The sequence below is a fragment of the Cygnus atratus genome, chromosome 5 (genome assembly GCF_013377495.2).
Source record: "Cygnus atratus isolate AKBS03 ecotype Queensland, Australia chromosome 5, CAtr_DNAZoo_HiC_assembly, whole genome shotgun sequence".
NCBI lineage: Eukaryota > Metazoa > Chordata > Aves > Anseriformes > Anatidae > Cygnus > Cygnus atratus.
In genome coordinates, this window is record NC_066366.1 from 40,380,725 (window position 1) to 40,405,017 (window position 24,293).

The following is a 24,293-nucleotide window of genomic DNA, read 5'->3' on the forward strand; positions in this document are numbered from 1 at the left end:
AGTCTTATATCTTAGAGGCTTAAGTTCAATTGAGTGGGTTTCAAGAACTAAGATGTGGGAAAAAGAAGAATTGACACACTAATAATGTACATCTTTGCTGCAATATGAAAATTCAATAACTTCACTCAGTCAATTTACAATTCACATGTGCCTATTAATTAAAACCCTATATTAAATAAAATATATTAAAACTTCATGTCTGACTAACATATAATGCTGTTGGTAGACATTACAGGAATTACTGAACAGAATAAACAATGCAGACACAGGGATAGATATACTGAAGAACGGAGCTATAATTCTGAATCGAATACACAGGACCAAAGAACGTAAAAAGAAAATAATAGCTGAGGAAATGACTGCAGTAATAGAACAACGGGATGCTGCTTTGTCTCAAGTAAGTCTCTACAAGTATGTAAACACTCAATACCAAATTTCCTTGTTTTTTTTTATTTTTTAACTTTTTTGGAGAATAAAATTATTGCTAACTTCCCTTTGCTGAAAATCTCAAAAACTGCCCTTGAGGTAAACGGATGATTAACGAGCAATTGTTTCTTCAAGGTAGTAGTGGCCATTGAGATGATGTCAATCCATTTCAGAGGAAAGGTTGTGTATTGTTTGCACCTGATCACTAGCTGACCCTTAAAAAAAAAAAAAAGTTTTCAATATCATTGTCCAATCCATAAAGCTGTTAAGGGCTTTGTTTTGCAGTATGCTGTAGTGGTATAAAGCACTGGGTGACTGGGACTCAAGGATTTGTAAAGGGTTATAAGTGGCAGAAATATACCTTAAAGGAAGATAAAAGTGCCACGTGTAGCAAAGCAAGCAATTCCTCCCTTTGTTTCTTTACATTCAGAAGCTGAAAATCAGCATGTGGTCTGTGACTGTCCATGTCTTACACTTCTGCTACGTATCTTAAGAGAATATGATGTCCTTTTTCTGCTCAGATCAGCCATTCCCTGCACTTTCCTACTTTCACAGAAAAATATTGTCTTCATTCTCTTCACCTTGGAGTCTCCTTGTTTTTCCTGTCTCATGGTAGAGTTGTTATGGCAGGTTTTTTCTTTCCTGGATTTTTAAACTATATTTAGCTCAATAGGAATAGTCTGTAGGAGAAGCAGACTAAGTAGGAGGTTATACCTCCTGGGAAAACACAGTATTTTAGACTGGATGGAAGTCCTTATGCATCTATCCTAGCCAAAAAAAAAAAAAATAAATAATCTAGTTCTTATTTCAATATTGAAAATTTAGATATTCACTGAATATGAGTAACCTAAGTTGGCCTACATCTAAATAATTTTTATTATATTTAAGATCAGGCTTGTGGTCTTGACTAGTACTGATAATGTTGATTGAATTTAATTTGTGAAGTCTCCTGGTAAAAGATTCCCTTCTATGCGCCCTGTAATTTTCACTTTTTTTTTTCAGTCATCATTGTTTTTGCATTCTATCCTACTGTAACCTCAAAAGCCTCTGCTTGGTGCTTAAAATATTTTGTGTCTATATCCAATATGCACTGCAAAGGATGTTAATGTTGGAACTCTACTTCTTCACTGTGCTTTCGTTTGCTTTTATACTAATGATGAGCAGCATAGCTACTGGGGCACATCCAACCATCCTGCCAAAAGTTTGTGCTCTTTATTTTTTAGTTATGATTGGATTTCTTCTATGCACAAGGCATTTGAAAAGTGGACAACTCATTAGAGAAAAGCTTTCAGCAAAAGAGAAGGATCTTCTTTCTGATAGTTTTATTTTTGTTCTGTCAGGTTTTGCTTATTTGTTGAAGTGGACTCTCAGGCATACTTGGACCATAAATATTTCATGAAGGATGTCAAAAGAATGTCCTTGTATGGCGTTATAATATACATTTTAATTGAGCTGATTTTTATGCTGCCTGTTCAAGGAGTAATCCACAGATGTTTATAGGAGTCTTTTTTTCCAAGTAATCAGCTTGGAAATTATTAAAGATAATTATTTTATAAAATAGTGAGTCAGGTACCACAGCTAGCAAAGCCATCTTTAGGTCTAACAGTGAAAAGCACAGGTAATGTTAAATAGGTAGTGCAGCTGAAAAAATAAATGAATGAAATAATACCACTCCCCCAACTCAAATTTAAGTATTTGATATTTAGCTTTACTACTATAATTTATTATTTATTGCAATTATAATATTTTTCTAATTATTATTAATAAAAGTGTGTTGCTCATGTGTTGTGTTTCCATATCAGTGATCCTTTTATGGCTGTAACTATTGAATCTGGAAAATAGGTCCTTGGAATTGAAGCTACCATATCAACCTGTGTTTCTTACTTGATGATTCCTTGGGAATTCGTACCGTACTTGAATTATTAGTAGTCTTTTGTTAACATTGCAATACCAGTAGTTATTACAGTGCTAACAGCAAGAACAATAGGAGAGGGATTCCTATGTTAGACCACAAAGGGACTAGATATAATTCAGGGGATGTATATGCTTAGCATAACAAATGCAAATTATTAGAAGTTAGATCTGAGGTCACCTCAGGCATTCATAACATCTGCAAGTTAAAATCTTTTCCGGTGGAGGCGACATCAAATTGGGGGGGGGGGCAGAGTGGGTACAGGGGGGACTGATGAGAACAGACTGAGGCAAAGCAGAAATAGAGTAAACCATTGGCACGCTGTGCCTACCTTCTGGAAGAAAGCACTTCTAAAATTCAGAGGTCAGTGGGCAATGGAAGAAGCTAAATACTTTATGATATGTTGTATGAAGACTGTGTTGTGCTGTTCCTGATTGCTGTTGTGCAGTGCTGGAGACAACAATGTCTTTTGAGTGATCAACATAACCAGTTCCATGTGAGAGAGGACTGCCAATCTGATAATAAATGCTGGGACAGAAGTTTAATGAAACTGGATCTATTATCCTTCTTAACATTTTTTGTCACAGTAGACTGGCAGTTGACAATTAAACACCATGAATATAAGTAACATCTAGCTGTTGGAGTTTTACTTGTAGGATTTCTGATTTTTCTCAGTAAGAATAACAGAAAAACTATCCAACTCAAACACGTTGCTTTGTTTTCAAGTAAGGAACATGTTACATTACTAGAGAATGGGCATTCTATAAACTGCGTTTCTTATGACCAAATAAATATAGGCTGCTCTCAACCCATATTTTGGTAGTTTTGCAATGTCTTTTCTGGTAGCCATATTATGAAGCTGCATTTTACTGAACTGCCATTGCATGCATAAAATGGTTAGCTAGTTCTTCTGTTTGAATTTCACTTGAATATATATTTTTTTATTCTTCAGAAAAATAAAAAGCACTGCTCATGTCTTAGAAAGTGTATGAAAACACTTTCTGAGCCTTAAAACCCCAGCAACTGTGCATCTTTTTTGAGACTTCAAATGTGAATGTTGCTTCTTATTAGGAAGCAGATAGAGGCACTGCTATCACTGTATTGAGCTGCACATGTGTATGTAATCTTAGATCATTCACTAGATTGCTGAGCAAATATGCAAACTACTTTTTGTGTGTGTGAAAACAAATAAAATGGTATAAACTCAAATATTTGATACTACTTTTAGTATGTATTTTCAAGAGAATAAAAAACAAACAACTAAAGCGTGGCTAAACATTGACATCCATCTTCTCCTGTACCTACCCCCTTAAAAAAACACACTCAACTGTTTGGTTGTATTTGCTAAGATATGTTTGTTAGTGAAGAGATACTGTGTTGTACTGGGAAGTTTGTGTCTGTTTTATGACTGGTTCTCTGAAAAGAAAATGGAGAAAGATACTGACTATCATGAGAAATAAAACATAAGTTTCTTGTCTTTATTGTTTGAATTTGTTTAAAGCCATTCAAGGAAAAAACCTACCTGTCCAGTTGGATGTACTATAGTTCTGCCTTTCTTCAAGTCTTTCTTGCTTGAGTAATCTGATTAGTGACAGATATTTAGTAAAGCTTATATATGGCCATAGTCACATTGTGTGATCTTTATAAAATACTTTAAGGAAAGTGGTTTCCAGCAGGAGGCAATACAGTGCAATAGCTCACAATAGCAACCACTTATTAACCATATCACACCTTATGGACAGGCATGTTAATATGATTACAAGGTTTGCAGCTGGAGCTTGGGACTTGAGTGAGTCATTACAATTACTTTTCTTACGGTTTAGAGAAGGGGACCTTTAAATTGGTACCGCTTGAAGGAAGTGATTTTAAAGAAGCTAAATAAGAGATGAGATGGCTTATAGTTCAGGGGATTGTGTGTGTGTTATATTTTCAGTCCTAATTTTCTTTCTGTAGGTAATTTTTAATTGCAAAGTCAGTTCTATACAGAGTTTTAAATATTAAAGGTGTAGAGTTTTCAGTTTAACAAAAACAAACAAACAAAACTCAACCAAGGTTTCACGGCTGGCAAAGTATCATCTGTAATACCCTGATCTTGAAGCAGTAACGTAACTGGCAAGCAGACCTGGTTTTACAACTTTGAATAGTTTGATCGCATCCTGCTGTGCAGGAACATGCTTATGACTGTTCATGTAAAAAATTGGCATGCACCCAGTTGCTCATCTGAAGCAAGTTTAAGTACCTTTCTCCATTTTGAGGCACTGTTTGGCAATGAGCAGGAGTTTTTCGTCATTGAAAACAAAGATGAGAAGCATTATGCTTGACTGCCCATCATTATCAGTTTCGACTTATGACTAATAACTGATAAATGTCTGTAGTTACAAGCCATTTTTTTGCTAACTTTTTTGTAATATTCTGCTCAAACAATTTCCCTACTTCTGCACAAAATAAGGTGTACAACTCTGTTATCTGCAATTCACAGAGCATTAAGGCATTCTCAGCACACATGAGCAAACAGGTCTTATTGAAGTAATTAATGCAAGTGTAAAAACAACAGAAGCATACGTGAATGAAAAAAATGACTTACGTATCTTGGACCCTTAATCGGGGAATCCCTAGGTGTTACAATGCTGCATGACTCTTATCTTACTACAGAAATAATTCCTTTGGAACCCAAACCACAGTTTGGGATATATTTTTAGTAATTTGAATTAGCAGTTAAGTTTTACATTCTGTTTTGGCATCCTTTGATGCTTCCCCTACTACCTTTCCCCTTTTGCGTGCATATTTAGAAAACAGAAGAAAAGAAAAGGTAGAATGCTGTATTCACAGTTGTTTGTGAACCAGACATCTGTTGTAGGATAGGGATGATTTTTGGTCACAGGCTAATTTCAGGAGGAAAGGGAAGGTAAAGGAGCCTTTTATTGTAATTTGAGGATCCAAGGACCATTATCCTGGTTCACACTTATGGCTGGTGTGCTTTGGGCAGGCAACAGCAAGTGTCTGTTGCCCTCATTTGCAGTACTTTTCATTTGCAATGAGAGGTATCAGGTGAGTGAGTGGGTGAGGGGAAATTACTTGCCAGCAGGATGGCTGAGCAGAGAGAGGTCAGGTGAGCTGTCTGCAATGTGCCCTTTTTGGTGCGTAATTTTAGTCCACATCATGAGAGAAAGTAATAGGAATATAGAATAAATCATGGAATAGATTTTGAAAATATATATAACTTGATATTCAACATTAAAAGCTGCACTATGACAGCAGGGGGGAGAGGGGGAAGAAAAGTAACAGGAATTGAGGAAATGATTAACAATTTATTGATATTCACATCAGTGAACCTCAACAGACTTTTCTCCTTTGGAGGTAAGGATAAATAAGAGGGATTCTGAAAAGGAAAATCACAAAAAGCTAAGTTATATGAGCAATTGTTGTGATTAGTATTATTAGTCTTCCATTTGGTTGTGTTGCATTGGAACAGTGCTTTAGAGTGCATTTATTTAGGTGTACCTAAATAAAGATAATCCTTTCAAAGTTTAACTAGATCCATGTTTCAGGAAGTCCTGAAATGGTCACTGAAATGGTCAAATCCATGTTTTCTTTTGCTGCTTCTTAGAATAGTCTAAGTTTCATTGGCTACAGAGTTTACAACATTCCAAAGGAGCCAATGACCTTTATAACTGGGAGGCATGGAGCACTGAAGTATCATGTAAAACTATCAGGAATGATGCTGAAGAATATCAAGAATCTTTTGTGTCTTACAAAAGGGCAGATTCTTCCCTACCTAGCAGCTTTAGCGTTCTAAAAATAAACCAAGCGGGAAAAATGATAATAGTTACTTTCTGAGACAATTAGGTATGCACTGTCTCTCTACCTCAGATATACTTGTGCTACCTGGAACATGAGCATTTCCAGGGGAACGCTCAGTTAAATATTTGGCTACATTCAGAAGACGTATGAAGTATTCTTTTTCTTCTGAAGTAAGAATTTCAGTCTACGAAAGCCCAATAGAGAGGAAACTGGCCAAACAAAATCCTCTTGAAGTCTTGCGTTGGGAATTCTGATTTGCGTAGAATGTTCCCCAAAAGAATAATGCCTATTTAAGTTTCCATCATGGTTCTCTGTTATGTTGTTTAATCCTTGTATATAACACACAGTTCTCAAAGCAATAAGAAAGCTGATGAGAGGTGAGATGTTCAGGGAGAATGATAGGAGATTAGACAGAGAATATTCGAAGACATTGGTGTGTGTGATGTTTGTTGGTCTTCTGATGTAGCAGAGATTGCAATTTTTTCAAAGTCAGGTGTTAGTAGCGAATGAAACTCCCTTTGACTTCACTGGAGCCAGCATTTCATTAGTAAAAGTGTCTTCCAGCATATTCCTTAGTCTGACTTCAGCAAACCTTTGGTTGCATGAGGTGGTGTAGTTTCTGAGTTGATGATGCTCACAGCTGGAAGTGCAGTTCATATGGTAGGGCATTAGTGGGAGAGTGTGGAGGATCTGGAGGAAATTACTCTAAGGAGCTCTTATACCTAACTTTTGTATTTAGTCCGTGAATGCTAAGTATGAGTAAATATGTAAATGTTAATGCAGTGTTTCCTTGAAGAGAGGGATTACAGTTTGTCTTTTTGGATTTATGAAGCAAATTTTTAATTGCTACTACATTTCCTCTTTTTACTGCCATAAGGTTTTGGCTGAATGGTGCCGAGACACATGATTGTTTGCATTGTTAAATCACCTGTTGTTTCTCTGCAAACAGTGTGTTGTGCAGAATTCACAAAATACATGTCTGCATGATATTTGAGGGCATGATCAAGTCTTGTGTCTTTAATTGTAAACTTTAATGAATTTCCAGTAGAACATCCATCTTCTCTTCAGTACCTAGAAACTCCTCACCCCTTTGAAAATGACAGTAAATTTCCATGCAAGCTTGTTTGATTAATTGCTGTTTGACACTTCTATCATAGTGCTAAGCTCTAGGTTCACACAGCTTAGACTTCCAAGCCAATTTCTAGAATTAATTTAAATATTTAATGTCAAAACTCTGGGATGAAAGAGCAGAAAATGTTTTGTATGCTTATTGATCGCCTGTTTCAATAGCAACAACCCACAGATGAAATTTTCAATGTGATACAAGCAGAATTCAAACAGTATTCCCTCTGAAGAGGAGACTGAATGATTGTGCATGCAATAAATTCTGTAAGTACCAAAACTGTTTAGAGGTACTTAAAGGAAGTTTTCCATGGGACTTAACGCCTTACAGTTTCAAGTTAGGTGCTGAGTGTTAAGTTCGCTTTTGGTTTGCTTACCTGTTGGTTAAAACATCTCTGATTTTCTTAGAAATTAAAAATATCCATGTGTATGTTTCTGTTTGAAAAGCTGGTTTTGTTAGGCAACTTCCTGAGAAATATTTCTGCAAAAGTACCTGTTATTTTGGGTACCCAGATGAGTTTGCATAAAAATTCTCTCTCTGACAGGAGAGATTTTGTGCTTGATATTTAATATTGATATTTAATGTGGAGTCTGGAAAGGATGATATGTCTGACCTCTGCATTTCCCTTCTTGCTACTACCCTCTTACCATTTACCAAATGCTTAGAATTGCAACTTTGCTGTTGGTTATGCTTCTGTGAGCAAGTAGTAGGAACAAGAACGGATATGGAGTAGGAAACAATTAGTTCCCAGCATCTGAGATCCACGTGAACACAATTCTGTGTGTGTGTGTGTTGGGAGGTGTTAATGGGTTGAATTGGATTGGTTTTGGTTTTGGTGGGATGAGGAGTTGGTTCATTTTGTTTTTAGTTTGGACTGACTGTAGCCTAGATCTATGAACTAAGTAAATACCCATTTGTTTCAGAGTGCACCAGGTGCATTCCTGGAGTGCATCTTTAAGTTTGTTTTAATCAAAAAAGGAATCCAGTTTGTGCTGTGGAGAGGGCACTCCTTGGTGCAAATCAAACTGTATTAAATAGAGACGTGAGTGAAATTCTAGATTGCACTCTCAGTGCAAAGCAGTGTGCAGATTACATTTTTTCAGTGAAGATCTTTGAGAGTCATTGAGAACTCTAGACAAAAGTTCAAGGGTACATTGTTTGTAAGTATAGAAAAGAAAAACAAATCCTTCTAATTCAAGAAAATAATTTTAAAATTAGTTACATTAATGCTCCGATAGACTATTAAATAGAATTAAGGATAGAAGTACAAGAGGTGACTTCAAGAAGGAGAATTAGATTTTTAAAAAATACCTAAAAAGAAGTAAAAGTTATCAATGTTTTTGGAGGAAGTTTTCCAATATGCTCTTATTCAGCCTTTTTACTTTGAAAATTATTAACTACTTTGTATGCAGACTTTTCTGATGAAGATTTTGGATCTGTCCACAAGACATATATCAATTTTGTTCCTTCAGCAAGAGCCAGGTTTCTGAACTAGTATAATAGATCACAAATAAATTGACATGAAGAATAAAAAGTTTGGATTTAAATGGGCAATAAAGATATCTTCCAAGGATACAGTTCTGATCATGGCACTACCATAACATCAGTAGTTGACTGAGAATTTTGTGGGACGTGGAGCTAAGGCAAATGAATAGAGCTACTCTTTTTTGACTTCATTTATTTTTTATCCCAGAGTCTCTAAAATGAAATATTCACCTATATTCTAGCATTGGAACACCCTCCTCAGTCATCCTCATTATTCAGGATGTGTGTTAAGCTATAAAGACTGGTGGTGAGTAAGGAAATTTACGTCTGGCAGTAACAGAGGATGTAAGGAAAAGTGATTGTAGTAGTGCTAAGGTCATTACTTATTTACAGCAGAATGGTACATTGTGAAAGTGTAAGACTTCATAAGCATTATTGTAATTTTGATTTCCTTCTAGATTTTTATTTGTTTTTAAATGAGCAGGTAACCAAAATACCATAACTGCAATTTCCCCTCTTCCTTTGATCTGTACATCGTGACCTTTTATTTGGTTGTGAAGCCATTAGTCAGTTTCTGGAAGTCCTTAGACTTGATGAAGTCAATTTATGTATTCTGGTCTACAGTGTTTAGTGGCCCTGGCAAAAGGGGGGGGGGGGGGGGGGGGGGAAGGGGCAAGAAAATCCATGAATATTCTCTTTGTGAAAGAAAGATTTCACAGTAGCACTGTTTAATTTATCTGTGTCTCATGTACCAAGTATGCCTAAATTTGTTTGTTGTATGGCTTTACTGTTTCGTGCTTCAGATGGTGAGTATCTAGGATTTGCCCTCTTTTTCACGTTCTGTTTATTCACTGTTTATTATTTTTCAAGCTTAGTTGCTTGAGAAGAAGAAAAATTTAGCTTCTGTTACCCTCTGTTGTAAATGAAGGGCATGCATTGCATGTGGAGGGCTTGTAATTTTAAGATAGTGTTGTCAGGGAACTTGTTAATGCTTTCTGATGTTGTTTTATTGCCATTCCTTTCAGTAGTGTTTTTGGTGTATTTATTATTGAGTATGCTGTGGGTATACACAAAGTTTAAAAAAAAAAAAAAAAGAAAAGTCATTCCAGTTTATAGTTTACTTTTATGTTGAAAATACTTTTGTAAATGACACAATTCAAATATGTAGAAATGCTTATTTAAAGGCCCTCACAAAAACTGAGATTGTGGAAAGTATCAACATTTTGGCTATACCAAAAAGGAAAAAAAAATGTGGATAAAGAACTGTATTAAACCATAAAACCAGAGCAACTTTTTGCAATTCTGGAGGTATCAGAAATACAGAATATGTGTTCCCAGTAAGTTGCTAGATACAGAATATTACATTGGTATAATGTACTGATACAGGACAATGTAGAATGCAGAAGCAGTAATGCTTCTGAATACTATTGATACTTCTTTGTGTTGTTGATAACATAAAATTGATACTGCCTTTTGCAAGAGAGTTTTAACATTAGTTCTAGCTAATGAATTAGCTGTTATAAACATATAAATCTAAGTATAGTTAATAAAAAAAAGTTCTGCTGTGGTGTAGAGCTCTATATCAGAGGAATCGTTATGGCCACTGTGCTCCCAGAAGTTGCATTATATAAGTTGTCACCAACAGTTAGGATTTTCTTCCAGGTCATGTTCTAATCATGATGAGTAATCTTATACCTCAGTCAGAGATTGTATTAATAGCTCCCAGCGATGTTAGGAAATAATAGCTTTCACTCTTTTGTCTGAAAGAACTTTGTTCGTTGTGTTCAGGACAGACATGAACATCACCTATCTGTGAGTTTACTTCTTTTGTAGCTTTGAGAAAAGTGTTCTTTATCAGTCTGCAAGGATTTTTTCAGCCTCATTGTTTGAGGTCCCATTCATAATCAAAATATTAAGACTTTAACTGAATCTGCAAAGCTAGTCTTGAAAATCTCACTGTGAAAATGAAAGCATCCAGTACAAACCTCCCAGAAGAAACAGCAAAATCCTTGTTAATCCCTTGTACTAAAATCATCAGCCTACTTTCTACTGTAGGGCTAGCCAGCAGCTGTGCATCTTGTTACATGTTCTCTTTATGTCACGTGTGTTGTCTTCTATGGTATCCAGGCACTTCTCAGCGGTAGTCATGCGTTTATCTGTTTTGTTTATTTTGGCAGGCAGTTCCATCACTTTGCTTTCAGGATTTGTCATAACATTCTTCTATCGTTGTGTTTTTCTTAAAAGTTCTCTGCTTACGGTGTCCTATCCTCTACACGAGGGATGGAATTGCCAGGAAGCTTTGAGTTGGATGAGGGTAGTGTTGGTAATTGCACATGTCAAATGCAGCTGATTTTAGGTTTAAGCATTCCTGCTTTTCTGTGACTTATCTGAAGGCTTTTATGTGGCTGTTAATTCAAGGCTGCATAATCAAGGTATAGAATGCTCTTGAGAAGAGTGACATCAATCCCTGCAAAACACTTCAGTGAAGCTAAAAATAATTTGTTACAGTGTTCAAATTTTTAGATGCCACCACTACTTAATATTTGAAAAGTCTTATTCATGTACCAAAATTATGCAGACATTTCTCAGTGTTATTGAAACTGAGCAATATAAAACTTAGAAATGTGTGGCTTTGTTTTAGTTTTGCAGAGCTTTTATTTACTTTCTTAAGCATTTCTTTGTGGGGTATCATTGTCTTCTGTATCAGACATATGACATGCGAGTCAATTTAAGCTTTTGCAAAGCTGGTTAAGCTCTTGATTTTTTGAGTATTTTTATTCCACTTTGCAATGCAGATAAGCAAATTTGAAAAGATGTCTGAAACATGAATTTTATAGATTTGCTATTACCTAGATTTCAGCATTGGTGAGAAACTGATTTCACAATGAAATATGAAGATTTATAATGTTACTTCATTTTGACACCTGTTTGCAGGCTGTTATAATGCTAATATTGCTTTCAGGTACTTGTGATCTTTAGTGTTGAGGTTTCCTAAAACAGCTCGTTGGTTCCTTGGAGAAAAGAGTAACTACTTCTGACTTTAAGTCATTTATTCAAAAGCTATTTCTTGTCCCTGGCATATCTGCAGAGTTCTGTGCTGTCACCTACCTAGTTAGCTGTTTTAGTTTGTCATAATCTCTAGCTTAAAGCAGCTTTTATTGTACAGTAAAGAAATTTTGGGAGAACACATTACATGCAACAGAAAAACTGAAGAACTGCCACTTAAGCAACTGATGGCTCAATTAAGAGTACAGTATTTAGCAGGACAAACAGATACTGTGTACTGCAATGAAAATCTGCAGTCCCATGATTACAGTATCTGAATAAAGAGATTAAAAAAAACGTGGCTTCCATGCAGTGGTCCATGATACTATTTTCTGAAATAATGTGATGATATTTAAAACTGGACCAGGAGTATTCCTGTCCTTTTATGCTGTAAATGCCAACTTAAGGTTTAGACAATAGTCTTGTTTGCATATGGATTTTAACAAAATCCATTGAAGATTATTTGAAAACCACCTCATTAGAATGACAGATTGTTTACCAAATCTTGTTTTCTTGTCAACTAATAATGGTTATGTTCAGTTAAACAAGGTGACAGTTTCTAAAAACATGCCTCTGTCAGCAGTTGAGTGCTTTGCATATATCTGAGAATTGGATTTCGAATTTCTAGAACTAGGATGTTCAGCCTGATCCTCCACCATTTCTAAAATTTCTCTTTTCATACGTCTTTGGTAGCTGACGTTGCTGAAAACTTAGGTGTATCAGTCAACACTGCCTGCCTCCACTCTACTATGTATATTTTTGAGTACTATCACTATGGGGATGCGGGAAAGGTTTTAAACAAAAGCAGTTATCAGCTATCTGTCAAATGTTTGACAAGCCGTCTCTTGGCCACGGACCATCTGGTTGTAATGGAACTGGCTATGCTGAGGAGCCAGCAAAACACGTGGCCACAGGACGCAATAGCTCGGTGTCATTTGGTCAAGTCAGCAAAGCAAAGGATTTAGGTGTAGTAATGCCAGTTCTGACATGATCTTGTAAGCTTTTTAAACTTCCTATGTTAATTCTTCATCCCATAAAACAAGTCCTATTTATTAATTTCAGTAAAGTGATGGAAAAACTGATTAGTCAGTGTTCATCAGGTGTTACAACATCTCTGAGCACTCATATAATTAAACAAGAAGAATTATTGAGAAAATTTGCATAATAATGAGAGTATTTATAGGAATTGGATGAATCAAAAAGTAGACAAAAATGAGACAGTGCAGTGGAATAGACCTCACACAGGCCAAAATGAGAATTGAGAATTGGAGTGTGTGAACATTCTGCAGTGCAAAAGAAAGGAGGAAAGATGCTGGATTCAAAGGAGGGAGAGACTAAAGAAAAATTGGAGGGGGATGACTTGTGTTTCCTTCTTCAATAACAAAGCAGGAGAAATAGAACAAAAAAATAAAATAGCTAGTAAAAAAAAAAGTTCATGGTTTTTCAAAATTCATGTTCCTTTCTTTTATTATATTTCCATTTTAGAAAGAATGTGTATAGGATCTACAAATCTGTAGGAGAATAATGTTATTTTTTGAGCCCATGTGATGAAGAGGTGGCTGGCTACTGTGGAATTTCTCCCTATGTAACTGAAGACAGAAAATCAACAGTATATTAGATTATCTGCATTTACTGAGTATTGTGACTGCAGTGGCCCATTTCATAACATTACAGCTCATTGTGCTAACAAATCACACAGAGGTTAGCACTGTCTTTCAAAACAGTGTGTGAACAAGTATGTGGGAGTTGTTGTGACTTGGAAAGTGCTGAGACCTTTAGTAAAAGAAGATCAGTATAGTATTTTAATATTCAGCTGCTCTGACTGGCTTCAGTGGAACATTTCTTGTAGGGCTATTTAATACGCAATCAGGTTGTGTTTTGTTTTTTTTTTAATCAGATGTTTCACTATGGGAATTAAAAAGGATAAAATAGCAAGAAAAATATTAAATAGATATTAAATATATAAACTCCTACATGATTGTGCATCCACGTTTTAAAATTTTATTCGTATCTAACCAGTGTATCTTTCTGTTTAGTCAGTACCATTGTTTATCATAACACAGTTGCTTTACACTAGTTGACATGGCTGCCAGACAGTCCAAACTGATGAAGCCAGCCTTCCTGACCTTCAAGCCACATATCACAATCCTGCTTGGCCTCAGAACACTTAAGAAAAGCATCAGGAGCTGTGGAAGGGCTCAGTTTTGCCTAAACATGCATGTCTAATGACATTTCAGGCAGTGTTCTGGCTTCTAGGCCTCCAGTGGTTCTCCCATAGGCCTACCTTCTCATGTTTCCCAGGCCTGTGCAGGTGCTTCTGATAACCTAAGGTTTCCCACATAATGTTAGCCACCAATTTTTAGGTAACTGAATCAAGCATGGGATGAAATAAGTTCTTATCAGGAGCATTGATGCAGAGGGTTACAGCAAACTGTGAAGGCAACCGAATTATGTGGCTTCAGCAACTCTACTGTTGCTTCCTCCTGTAGGTGATGAGTCAGTCACAACCCCTCTTCAGCAGAGCCAGGCTAGCTCAGTGGCACAGCCAGCACAGGAACCCTGCTTGAATGACCGGTGAATTACACAGAGCTGAAGAGCATCAGGTTTTCCTTTTTCATCTAGCACGTTTTCTATTATGAGTGTCATTGATTAGGAAAGCCTGACTGCACTGAGCTCTTCAAGAAGTAGATCAAACTTGTCTTGATATTTGAAATGTCATTGCTGAAAGAACAATAGGAAATGTAAAAATATAATGAGAATGAAGCTGTGTGGAGGAGTATCATAGGGTTAGCCAGTGCTGTTGAATAGCTGCACATTACAGTTAATATAAAATGAAGAGTAAAAACAGTTAATTGTTTGAATTTTCTGAATGTCTGTGCACTTACAGTTCCTTTAACTGTTCAAATGAAAATGACAGCTTGTTTTGCTGCATTTTCAGGTGTTCAGAAATATAAAGGAAGAGTAATGGTAGGAGGAAACCAAGTCGTGTGTACAGAATGTTATCTGCCTTAATGCTGCAGGTTCCAACTGGCTCATAATGACAGAGAAGACCAAAATGTTTCATTTGTATTTTAATGCGTTTCTTTTGATGGCTTCTGATGGGACAAGACACCATTGCACTACTGCAGAAAGAGGTGTTTGCATATGTGTTTCTCTTGCTAATATAATATAATTTGTTTTAAGATGCATATGTTTCTGAGGCCTAAGCTCTACAAAAACACTTTTCTTTCTTGAAATCCTAGTAGTTCTAAGCTGCTGGGCATTGTATAAATAATCATTTAAACACATTTGGTGATGGTTTGCCAGAACTTTGAAGGAAAGTATTTTCTTTCAGAGGTTTGAAAGCCTAAATTCAAAATTATAATTTAATGAAAAAATTGTTCTAGTGATTATTATGTAGAAACTCCTTTATTTCTTTATTTCTCTTTAACTGATTATTTTAGAAGAAAAAGGATAAAATCTATTTGTATAAATATAAGTGCTTCCAAACATCTGCAGTTCAAAGTACATAATTCACAGTGACACCAAAGGTTGGCTTGTGTTTTGACTGGATCACTTTGGTATTATTTTTGTCTGCAAAGGAAAGAGTTGTGTAGCATCCAAGTGGCGCAAGATGTTTGTCTCTCCGGAAATCGTGATGAATTTGGGACAAGGGGCAGACTGTTCAAAAAAATAAAATACGTGGGGGAGAGGGAGAGAAGAGCTGTCAAACTGAGAACACTTGCATTTTGTTGGGCATCCTTGAGCTGGGAGCTACTTTAAAGTGTGGATCATTATACATGAAATAGGAAAAGGAGAACAGAATAATAAACTAAAAGTACAATCAGTTGAATCCTGTATGTTCAGCTATTGTTATTTATTGTACTCATGTTACCACAGATGACAGCTTAAAATAACAGGTGAAAAAGTAGACAGGATTCTTCTTTTTTCTTTTTTTTTTGTGTGTATGATATGTAGGTTAATTATTTGTATTTCATTTTTTCATAGCAGTGGATGTTCATTAACTAATCTCAAAATGTATCTGAAATATATCACTTCCAAAAGTATGCTGTGTAGTAGGATGTTGGTATCCCAGGAGCTCAGCTTTTACTGGTAGCTGTGCATTTTCCATCAAGATACTGTGTGTCATTTACTTTGTTGGAAAGTGTTTTGTTGAAAATACGTAAAGGGAAAAATGCAATTTGGAAAACAGTTCATCTGTCATTTAAATGAACTCCTGCTTTACTATAATTTAGAGGATGGAAACCATTTTCCTAAGTTATTTAGTAGGAATTAGGTTGGTTTTATTTCTCACTACTTCACTAATTGAGATCCCTATTTAGGACAATCTTCATGCATAAATGTCCACAGAGTGTAATGGATTACTCACAGCTTAAAGTGAAGACTTCTGTATGCACTAAAGTAATAATGCACCAGCTGACCCATGGTAGTTGACTTTACACTCACTTTTGATTTTTGTATTACTTGAATAAAGATGTTATCTTTAGTTCAATGAGAGAGTAAAACTGTGTGGGAAGCTGTACTAGATCTATTATTAAACTACAGAAAGTACTTAAAACTGACTGGATTGGATCAGATCAGACCAAAGATCCACCCAGCTCACCACCATGACCCCATTCTCAGACAACAATCCGGACTTCAGGAAGAGTACAAGAATAGAACAAACTTATTGCAGTTCTTCCATCTTATACTATCCCTTTTTTCAGCCATCTTATCAGTGGAGTCATGTGTGTTTATACCAGTGCTGATTCATAAGTTTATTGGCATTGCAGATTTTGACAAGGATGATAGATAATTTTTTATGAAGATATTTTTTATTGTCTTTTGGTTTTGTAATCAAATTAATGTATACAAATGTAATTCAGAATTCAGGAAAGAATTTTGCAAAATTTGGCCTCATATTAGTCCGAGTAAATTTGTTTCATTAGACTTTGACCCTATAATCTGCATTAACTGAAACTGTATTAACTTTTTTTTCCTAACATATAAATTACATAAGTTGATTCTTTTATTTTGCTAGCATATCGCCATAACCTCAGAAGGGGCTAATTCTAATTCCTTTTAATGGAGACTAAGGAAAATATTGTATGTTATACAGTAATATTAAAAGCAAGTGTAGAAGTAACAGGATTAAATAGCCACCAAGACTGTATTTGTAGTAAGTTGGTAGTATAGTTCTCTGTTATATTCAACTTATTCTGCACTTAACCAGCCATTTCATTGATTTCTCAGCCAATGGGTGGTACAGTACACTTTCTCTTAGTCAAATCTGCACTGAAACACAAAATGAGCAACCCACCCAATATAACTGAGATGAGAGCCAGGGTCACAAATGTAGCAAAACACTTAAGCCTATTTCAAAGTATGTGAACAGCCTGATTGACCTGAGTAACTCAGAGTTAAATATGCTTCTACATGAGGTCTGTAGGGATAGGCGTTACCTTCACATAAATAAACTGGCAAGTGACCAAATTGTGGGACGGGGGGGGTTCTCTGCTCAATGTTAACACTTTTCCATATTCCATCTTTTTCCCTATTAATGTTCTCTCTCCAATTGCTTGTGGATTTGTCTTTATTGTTGTATAATCTCTTTACTTTTTAATATTAGAACACATCACCGAAGAATCCCATTAAGTAATGACCAAAAATTACTCATCTATCTGTGTAGATGTGGCGGGCACCGTAACACCATGTTAATATGTTGTAGTTAGAAGTCAAAGAAGAAAATGCTGATAAGCTGACAGCATGTTTAAGATGATTTGTTTATACAAGTGCTAAAGTTGTGTTTGATATGTTAATGCAACCTCATTTTCTAGTAAAGGCCAAACACTATTAAGTGGTTATCTGCATTGATTTTTCTATCTTCCATCTTTGCTCCTTTTGTGTACCTGGAACTAGGACCGTCTTTTAACAGTCTCTTCCTGTGTGAGCCTCCAGGACTTTATTCTGTGGTATTCTGCAGGTCCAGGTCCACTTCTTGACCTCTCCATCAGCATCCCCATTAGTTGGTGCTCGTTTTTGCTGTTTGCCTGCATTTTTCCCCCATGGTGATCTCAGGTCTCCCACCATCACTGAAAGTCAGCACCTGCTGAGGGTCAAACCGGTGCCTGTCTTGAACATCCAGGTTCTGCCAAATCATATCAGCTGATGTTTTTTTTTTTTTAAAAAAAAAAAAGGATTGTCTAATGGTTTAAATTAGAAGATGGTGAGAACAGGTGTTCTTTCTGTCTATCCTTTCTTTTCTGTCTGAGTCTTTTTTTTTTTTTTTTTGTATGTCACATGCTTTGCTTTTCATTTAGTGTCTAGCTGCATGTGATATATCCTGTGCTGGGTATTGGGGTATTTGTCTGGAAAGACATGGTGCATTTAAAAGGGAGAAACTAGTTTGTACAGTGAAAATACGGTTAAAGAGAAGATTGAGTGCCTGTTGCTGGGAAGGGATGACATTCTAGTGAAATCTGTGCAGATGGGCACTGATTATTGCTCAAGGAACACCTGGAGTAAACAGGTTCACTGCCTGGTAAGTATCTTATCAGAATAAGGCTAGCTTAGGTGGGAGACTTTTAGAGGGAAAGTGTATATTCAGAGAGGGGAATAAATATTAGGATTTGAAAGAAGAGAGAGGACTTCTTTTTTTCTTTTTCTTCCTTTTTTTTTTCCCATCAGGATTGCCTCTCTGGCTGCAGAGCTCTGAACACAGGTGTGTGTGATGAGGCTGATTCTTGGTGAATTTTTTGTGTGAAAACTTCAAAAATCACATGCTGCCGTTTCCAAGGCTTTAATATCCTTTTCTTGGCAAAGTCTTCAGTGTTCTGATCAAGGCATATTCTTGACATCAATCTAAGCTGTTTTCATATTCCTTGCAGTACTTAAAGTATCTGAGATAGAGTAGCAGTTTTCTCAATTACTGTCTGGTCTTTCATAAGTGTGTGATTACACCTCGGATCACAATGTCTAGGCAACCTGTGTTGCACAAAATATTTTGTTTCTAACTTTAAGAGGATTCTATTTGAACGTTCTGCAAGTACAAATTTTTGCAGATTTGGGGTGACTGGTTAGATATTCTTATTTATAATATTTAAAATGAAACACTTCCTTTAGCTTTCAGCTTTCTTAAAAGGATACATCTGACATTTCCTTTTTGCTAGTACTGAATTGGACGATGGCTTCTCTTCACCGTGCTCCAAAAAGTACTTTTATGTATGTTTTTAGAAGGAAATCCACTTTCTTACTTGCAGCTGTTGGCATTTTAAAGCCCTGGAGTGAACCAATAAAAACACATGTTCTTCTAAAGAACATCTATTTTTATTGGACCTTACTAACAGCCAATGACACAGAATTCAAAACATGTTGGCTGAAATGAAGAGAAGGACTGCATTGTTTAAAATTCTATTTTTAAAACTTTTCTTTACAGCAAGATTACACAGAAATATCATATGCTCTTGTTCTTGTGAAAGAGCCCTTGTTTTTAGAATGCTATTTTTAATGGTTAAAAATTAGTTCAGGTATAAAAGTGTTGTAAATTGTAAAACGTTAGTAAGTAGTAACACAATATTGCTGTTTAAGAGTATTATTTAATACTTGCACTAGCAGGATGTTTAAAGATTTTGCTTCCAAGACAGCTAGGAATGAATACATCTGGATTCATAATTCATTTGCGATATCTTCTGTAAATCCATTGTTTCCAACATATTAAGACACTTATGTGCAAAGGCCGAATGAGATCACCACTTCTTTCAATGATACCCTCAAAATGGTTTCAAGCAGTATACAAATTGAATATACCCATTTTTTTCACATATCAACATTCTTATTGAGAATGAAGTTAAAGGTGAATTACGATATGCTACCAAGGTTGATGTAGTGTGCAAAGGCTGAGTTAATAGGGATGCACATCTGTTTTATGTTACTTCTGCTGCATCTTTATGCTGCTGCATGGTACGAGGATCCCTGTGTGCTGTTAATTTCACTGTTCTGACTTCACAGGAGTGAAATGGAGAGCAGGGGAGAGCAGGGTAAGATTGTGCCCATACTCTTAGTTGTGCAACCAGCCCTACACATCAAGATCTTTTTTCTGTCATGTCCTGTAGCTAGGCTTTGCTCTTAGCATATTTTAACTTTTTTTTTTTTTTTTTTGTAAAAGAGAATAGTATGAATATAAATTCTTTTTATAAAGGTAGGTTGAGATTTTGGCATTCTATAAAATATTTTCTACAAGAAACCTGTGATACTGCCAAATTGGGAATTACAGAGCAGTGTTTTAAAGAAGAGCATTGGCAAAGCAGAAAGGTGAGAGGCCTGCTGATATTACATAGCAACAGGAGTGTCATGAATAATGTCTGAAGAAGTAGATTTATTTACTTAATGATGTTTAGATCCTGTATGCTAGAGAAAAAAAATCTAGAGGGGAAAAAAAAAAACAGCATAATTTGGGTTTAGTTTTTAGTAATTTTCCTAGGACCTTGTTTTTCATGCCTGCAGAAACACAATTTTTATGCTGTTCATTGCAGAATTACAGCTGTGATTTATGCTTTTTTGTTAGATAGACATTAAGTACCTTGAGTTTATAAAAATATTTGCAGTCAAATGTATCTTAACATTTTTATCTGGATTTCCTTATTTTGTAAGTGTCTTTTTCTGATTTTATTGCTATAAAAATGAAACTGCATTAAGGAACTTTATAACTCTCACTGAGAGAATGCACTACTCCAGGGAGATTTGTTACCTTTAAAATAATTTTTTAGAGTTAACATCGGCTATGTTTCCTTGACCCGAGTACAAAATTGTGTTGGAATATGTTGCATGCACTTGTTAGTAAGCTCTGTTCTGTGCTGTCCAGAGTCACCAAGGTAGCAAAAGAGACTGATATATTCAAGTCTTTTATTTGAGTCAACAGCGCTCCTGTGGGCATATATCATAATTCTCATTCCTTCCTTACCACTGTTTTCAGAAGATATTTATTAAAATATTCATTATCAATGAATTTTCCTCTGTCCCAGATAGGTTTATCAGATTAGTTTTTTGGTGGTGATATCCAAACTACTTCCTTGCAATATATTGTTTTAAAATGTTCCTGTTAATGTTGTATTTTTGCCTAGAGCTGTCCGACAGCTGCTTCTCTATGTCTTCCTGGTCCTTCATCCTTTGGGGTTTTGTTTGTTTGTTTGTGTTTATAAAACTTTTTTTTTTTTTCATAAAGCAATGCAGTGTCTGCTGCTAATTACTAATTACTCCTTTAAACCAAAGTAACTGTGCAAAGTCTCTTATGGTTACTGTAAGAAACAGTGAAATATAATTTAGTTCACAATTTGCTGACCTTTAAAATAGGTGATCAGCTGACCACAGTAAGTATATCTGTGTATGCACACAGTAGCAAATGTTAATTTTTTCATTCTTTGTCATTAAATTAAATATTTAATCAAAACAATCTTAAAATTTCTTTTATGTGTTGTGTACTTGGAAATCAGAATAACCTCAGTGTAAAAAAAAAATACAAGTATAAAAATTACACACGTATTTTCTTATAAAAGCCTGGTTGGGAGGAGGGTGTTTAATTTGCTTGCTTTTCTAGAAGTATGTATTGCTTCCTTGATAATCACTTACTCAATACATAAAAGCCAAAATACGGTATTATATTGGCATAACTAGGAGCAGAATTTAATCCCCATACCTTTGCAATTTTTTAAGACTTCTTAAAACATTATGCAAAATGTCTTTATGTAATACTAAACTTTGCTTTTTTTGACATACAGTTGGACTAGGAGGAAACTGAATAATGCTGCACATTTTAAAAATGTAGCTCTAGTGCTGTTTTGGGATTGTAACATGCTTTTGTCTGATGCTTTCTCTACTGCAGAAATGGTGATGGGGTTATTTACGTTAATTCATTTGGCTTGTTAAAAAAAAAAATATGCCCACACTCCTCTACTTAATGGGATTCTTCCCTCGTTGCAGTGCAAACGGCTAGAGCAGGAGCTTCATCATCTGAAAGAGCAGAACCAGACTTCAGCAAACAACACGAGACATCTGACTGCTGAAAACAATCAAGAACGTGCTCTGAAGGTAAATCTCCATTTCTTCTTGCAGGCAAATTAAGGTTGTAAGCCCCTGGTGCCAGCTTTCTGGGCTGCATATATCAGTTGTGTACATTTCGGCAGAAGTGAGCTATGGTGTTTGCCAACAACCCCTTCTTTAAACACAGATACAGCATCCTTCTGTTATGGTTTTATTTTATTTTGTGTAAGAAAAAAAAAAAAGGAAAGAAAAAAATAACATATACCCAAAATTATTGGGCTGATAATTAACACTAGATTCTTGGAGTCTGTCCTTGCACTACATTTTATAATGAAGAAAACTGCAACTATTTTCCTCACGGTACCTTTGCAAAACTAATATTTTAAAGCATGGCTATTTGATCTGCTCCCAGCAGTGTGTACTATATTAATAACATTGTTGACCTATACTACTAGTGACCACATAGTTGATACTACTATTTGCAAAAGGGTAGCTAGTTGGAGTTGGGAGGAGGAATAATAAGTCTTGTCAATAAGAATAAAAATGAGCAAAGAGGCGGGAGAGGGTCAGAGAAAGGACAGTGTAAAGTGACAGGTTATTGCTGCTTTGAGAAAGAAATTGTAACGTCAGAGGAATTGATAGCTACATAACCAGCAGTCTCAGTGCTAGCCAGAATAAGAGAAAATGCCAGGTAAGATGTGCAAGTATCATGCACGCCGATTCAACCACTATATTCTTAAAAATCTCTTTTACGGATAGTGGAGAGAAAATGTAAAGGCAAGTTACTTTGTTGATACTGTGTTGTCATTTTAAAACTGTTTGTAGGCAGTAAGATCCAAGCATATCTCATTTATACACAGATTTTCCTCTGCCTCCTTCTTCCTTTTTTTTTTTTTTTAACGTTGGGAAAACATTGTTATTCATGCAACAACTCAACCAATGCAAGATATAGGAATTAAGGAAAATCTGTGTGTAGTTTGACATTTCTCAGTTTAAAAAAAGAAAAAAAAAAAAAAGAAAAAACAGTATGATGAATAAACAGAGAGGCTGCATGACATAAAAATGCTGTATGTTCTATAGACTTATAATTGCCATCAGAATCCATGGTGAATATTACAAAATCAGGTGAGTAATATTGAAAGCAATCTATTCTCAGATGACAAGAAATAGAGATCATAAATGTTCAGAGCTGTTTCTAACTGTAATAATAGTATTGTTTTGAATCTGGTATCACTAAAAGTTCATGCTTGCCAAGCATGCTACTTATAGTAAATAATATTGTTTTTCATTAATCGCATGCTGACTTGTTTTTCTGGTGTCATTGAAAATGTTATGCCCAGACTCTTTCCTTCAGAAAATATCAATGGCTTATTGAGAGTACACTTTTACATTTAATATTGTTTGACATAATGCTTACAGAATAATTGTATTTTCAGAGCAAGAAGTGACTTAATAGTTGAGAGTGTTACTAGGATTTCATCCTAAGCCTGATATTGCTCTCCCAGCACCTAATCTTTAAAGAATTTAATTTCTGGCTCTCACAGGCATTTTTTGATTTTTTTCAAAGTTAGAGGTTAATTGGTCGTAGTCTTTTAGAGATGAGAGTTGGGGGAGGAGGAAAAAAAAAAAAAAAGGAATGCTTTTAAATTTCTGGTAAAGTTCTACTTTATTAATGTTGTACCTCTCTAAAATTTGTCTCAGTTCATATTACTGTTGTCTACAGTGAGGGCAGGGCCATTTGAGTACTTTTTAAAAGGCTTGGTTAAGTTGAATTCTTGACCTTGAAAACTGTGAAATGCCCGTATGAAATACTGGCAATAATAGGCAGCATTGATATGCAGCATATCAACACTCATCCTGACCTAAGCAGTTATCTAAATGAAAAGCTTCTCATCCATTTTTAGTGCAGCTATAGCCTGGAAAATACAGGCTGGCTGGTAGGGATGAAAGTCAGGTCAGTGGTTCTTTAGCCATGGGTTGGACCGGCACTCTGGGCCTGGATGGTGTTTGGTCCTGGTGCTGTTGGCAGCAGAGCTCCCCTCAGAAGCCTCCTGCCAGGTGGTGCAACATGGGCTCTGGGTACACACCTCCCCTGGGGAATCCCGCTCTCGTCAGCTGCCTCGTCCTTCCTTCTGTACTTGCTCAGTAGCTGGTGGGGGTGCTATGCACAGGTTGTGTGTACAGACCTGAGCAGCCCTCTTGGCTGCTGCTGCTGCCAGTCATCCTCTGGGTTGTCTGACCATTTTCAGAGAAATATAACAGGCTGTTTGTCTCTGGTGCAGGGTTAAATATCAGCACAATTATTTTTATTTTCACCATGATCCAAACAACTGACTGCTTTAACCATCTCCACATGCAAGTGAGAAACTGCGCTATATACTGTTAACCCAGATGTAAGCATTTACACTCTTGTAGGAGGAGTCCAGACACCTATTCTATGTCCATCCAGGAAAAATTCTATTAAATAAGTATTTAAAAAAAAAAAAA

General features: G+C 35.9%; 1 protein-coding gene across 10 annotated transcripts in view; it reads left to right on the top strand.

The window, feature by feature from the left end:
• MIPOL1 (mirror-image polydactyly 1) overlaps positions 1–24,293 on the top strand; it is a 195,814-nt gene that overhangs the window by 73,563 nt on the left and 97,958 nt on the right. For all 10 annotated transcript variants that reach the window (XM_035539326.2, XM_035539331.2, XM_035539327.2 and 7 more), the window contains 2 exons: positions 227–397; positions 21,747–21,854. In XM_035539326.2, coding sequence (XP_035395219.1) covers positions 227–397; positions 21,747–21,854 — 279 coding nt within the window. The remainder of the gene's footprint in view (positions 1–226; positions 398–21,746; positions 21,855–24,293) is intronic.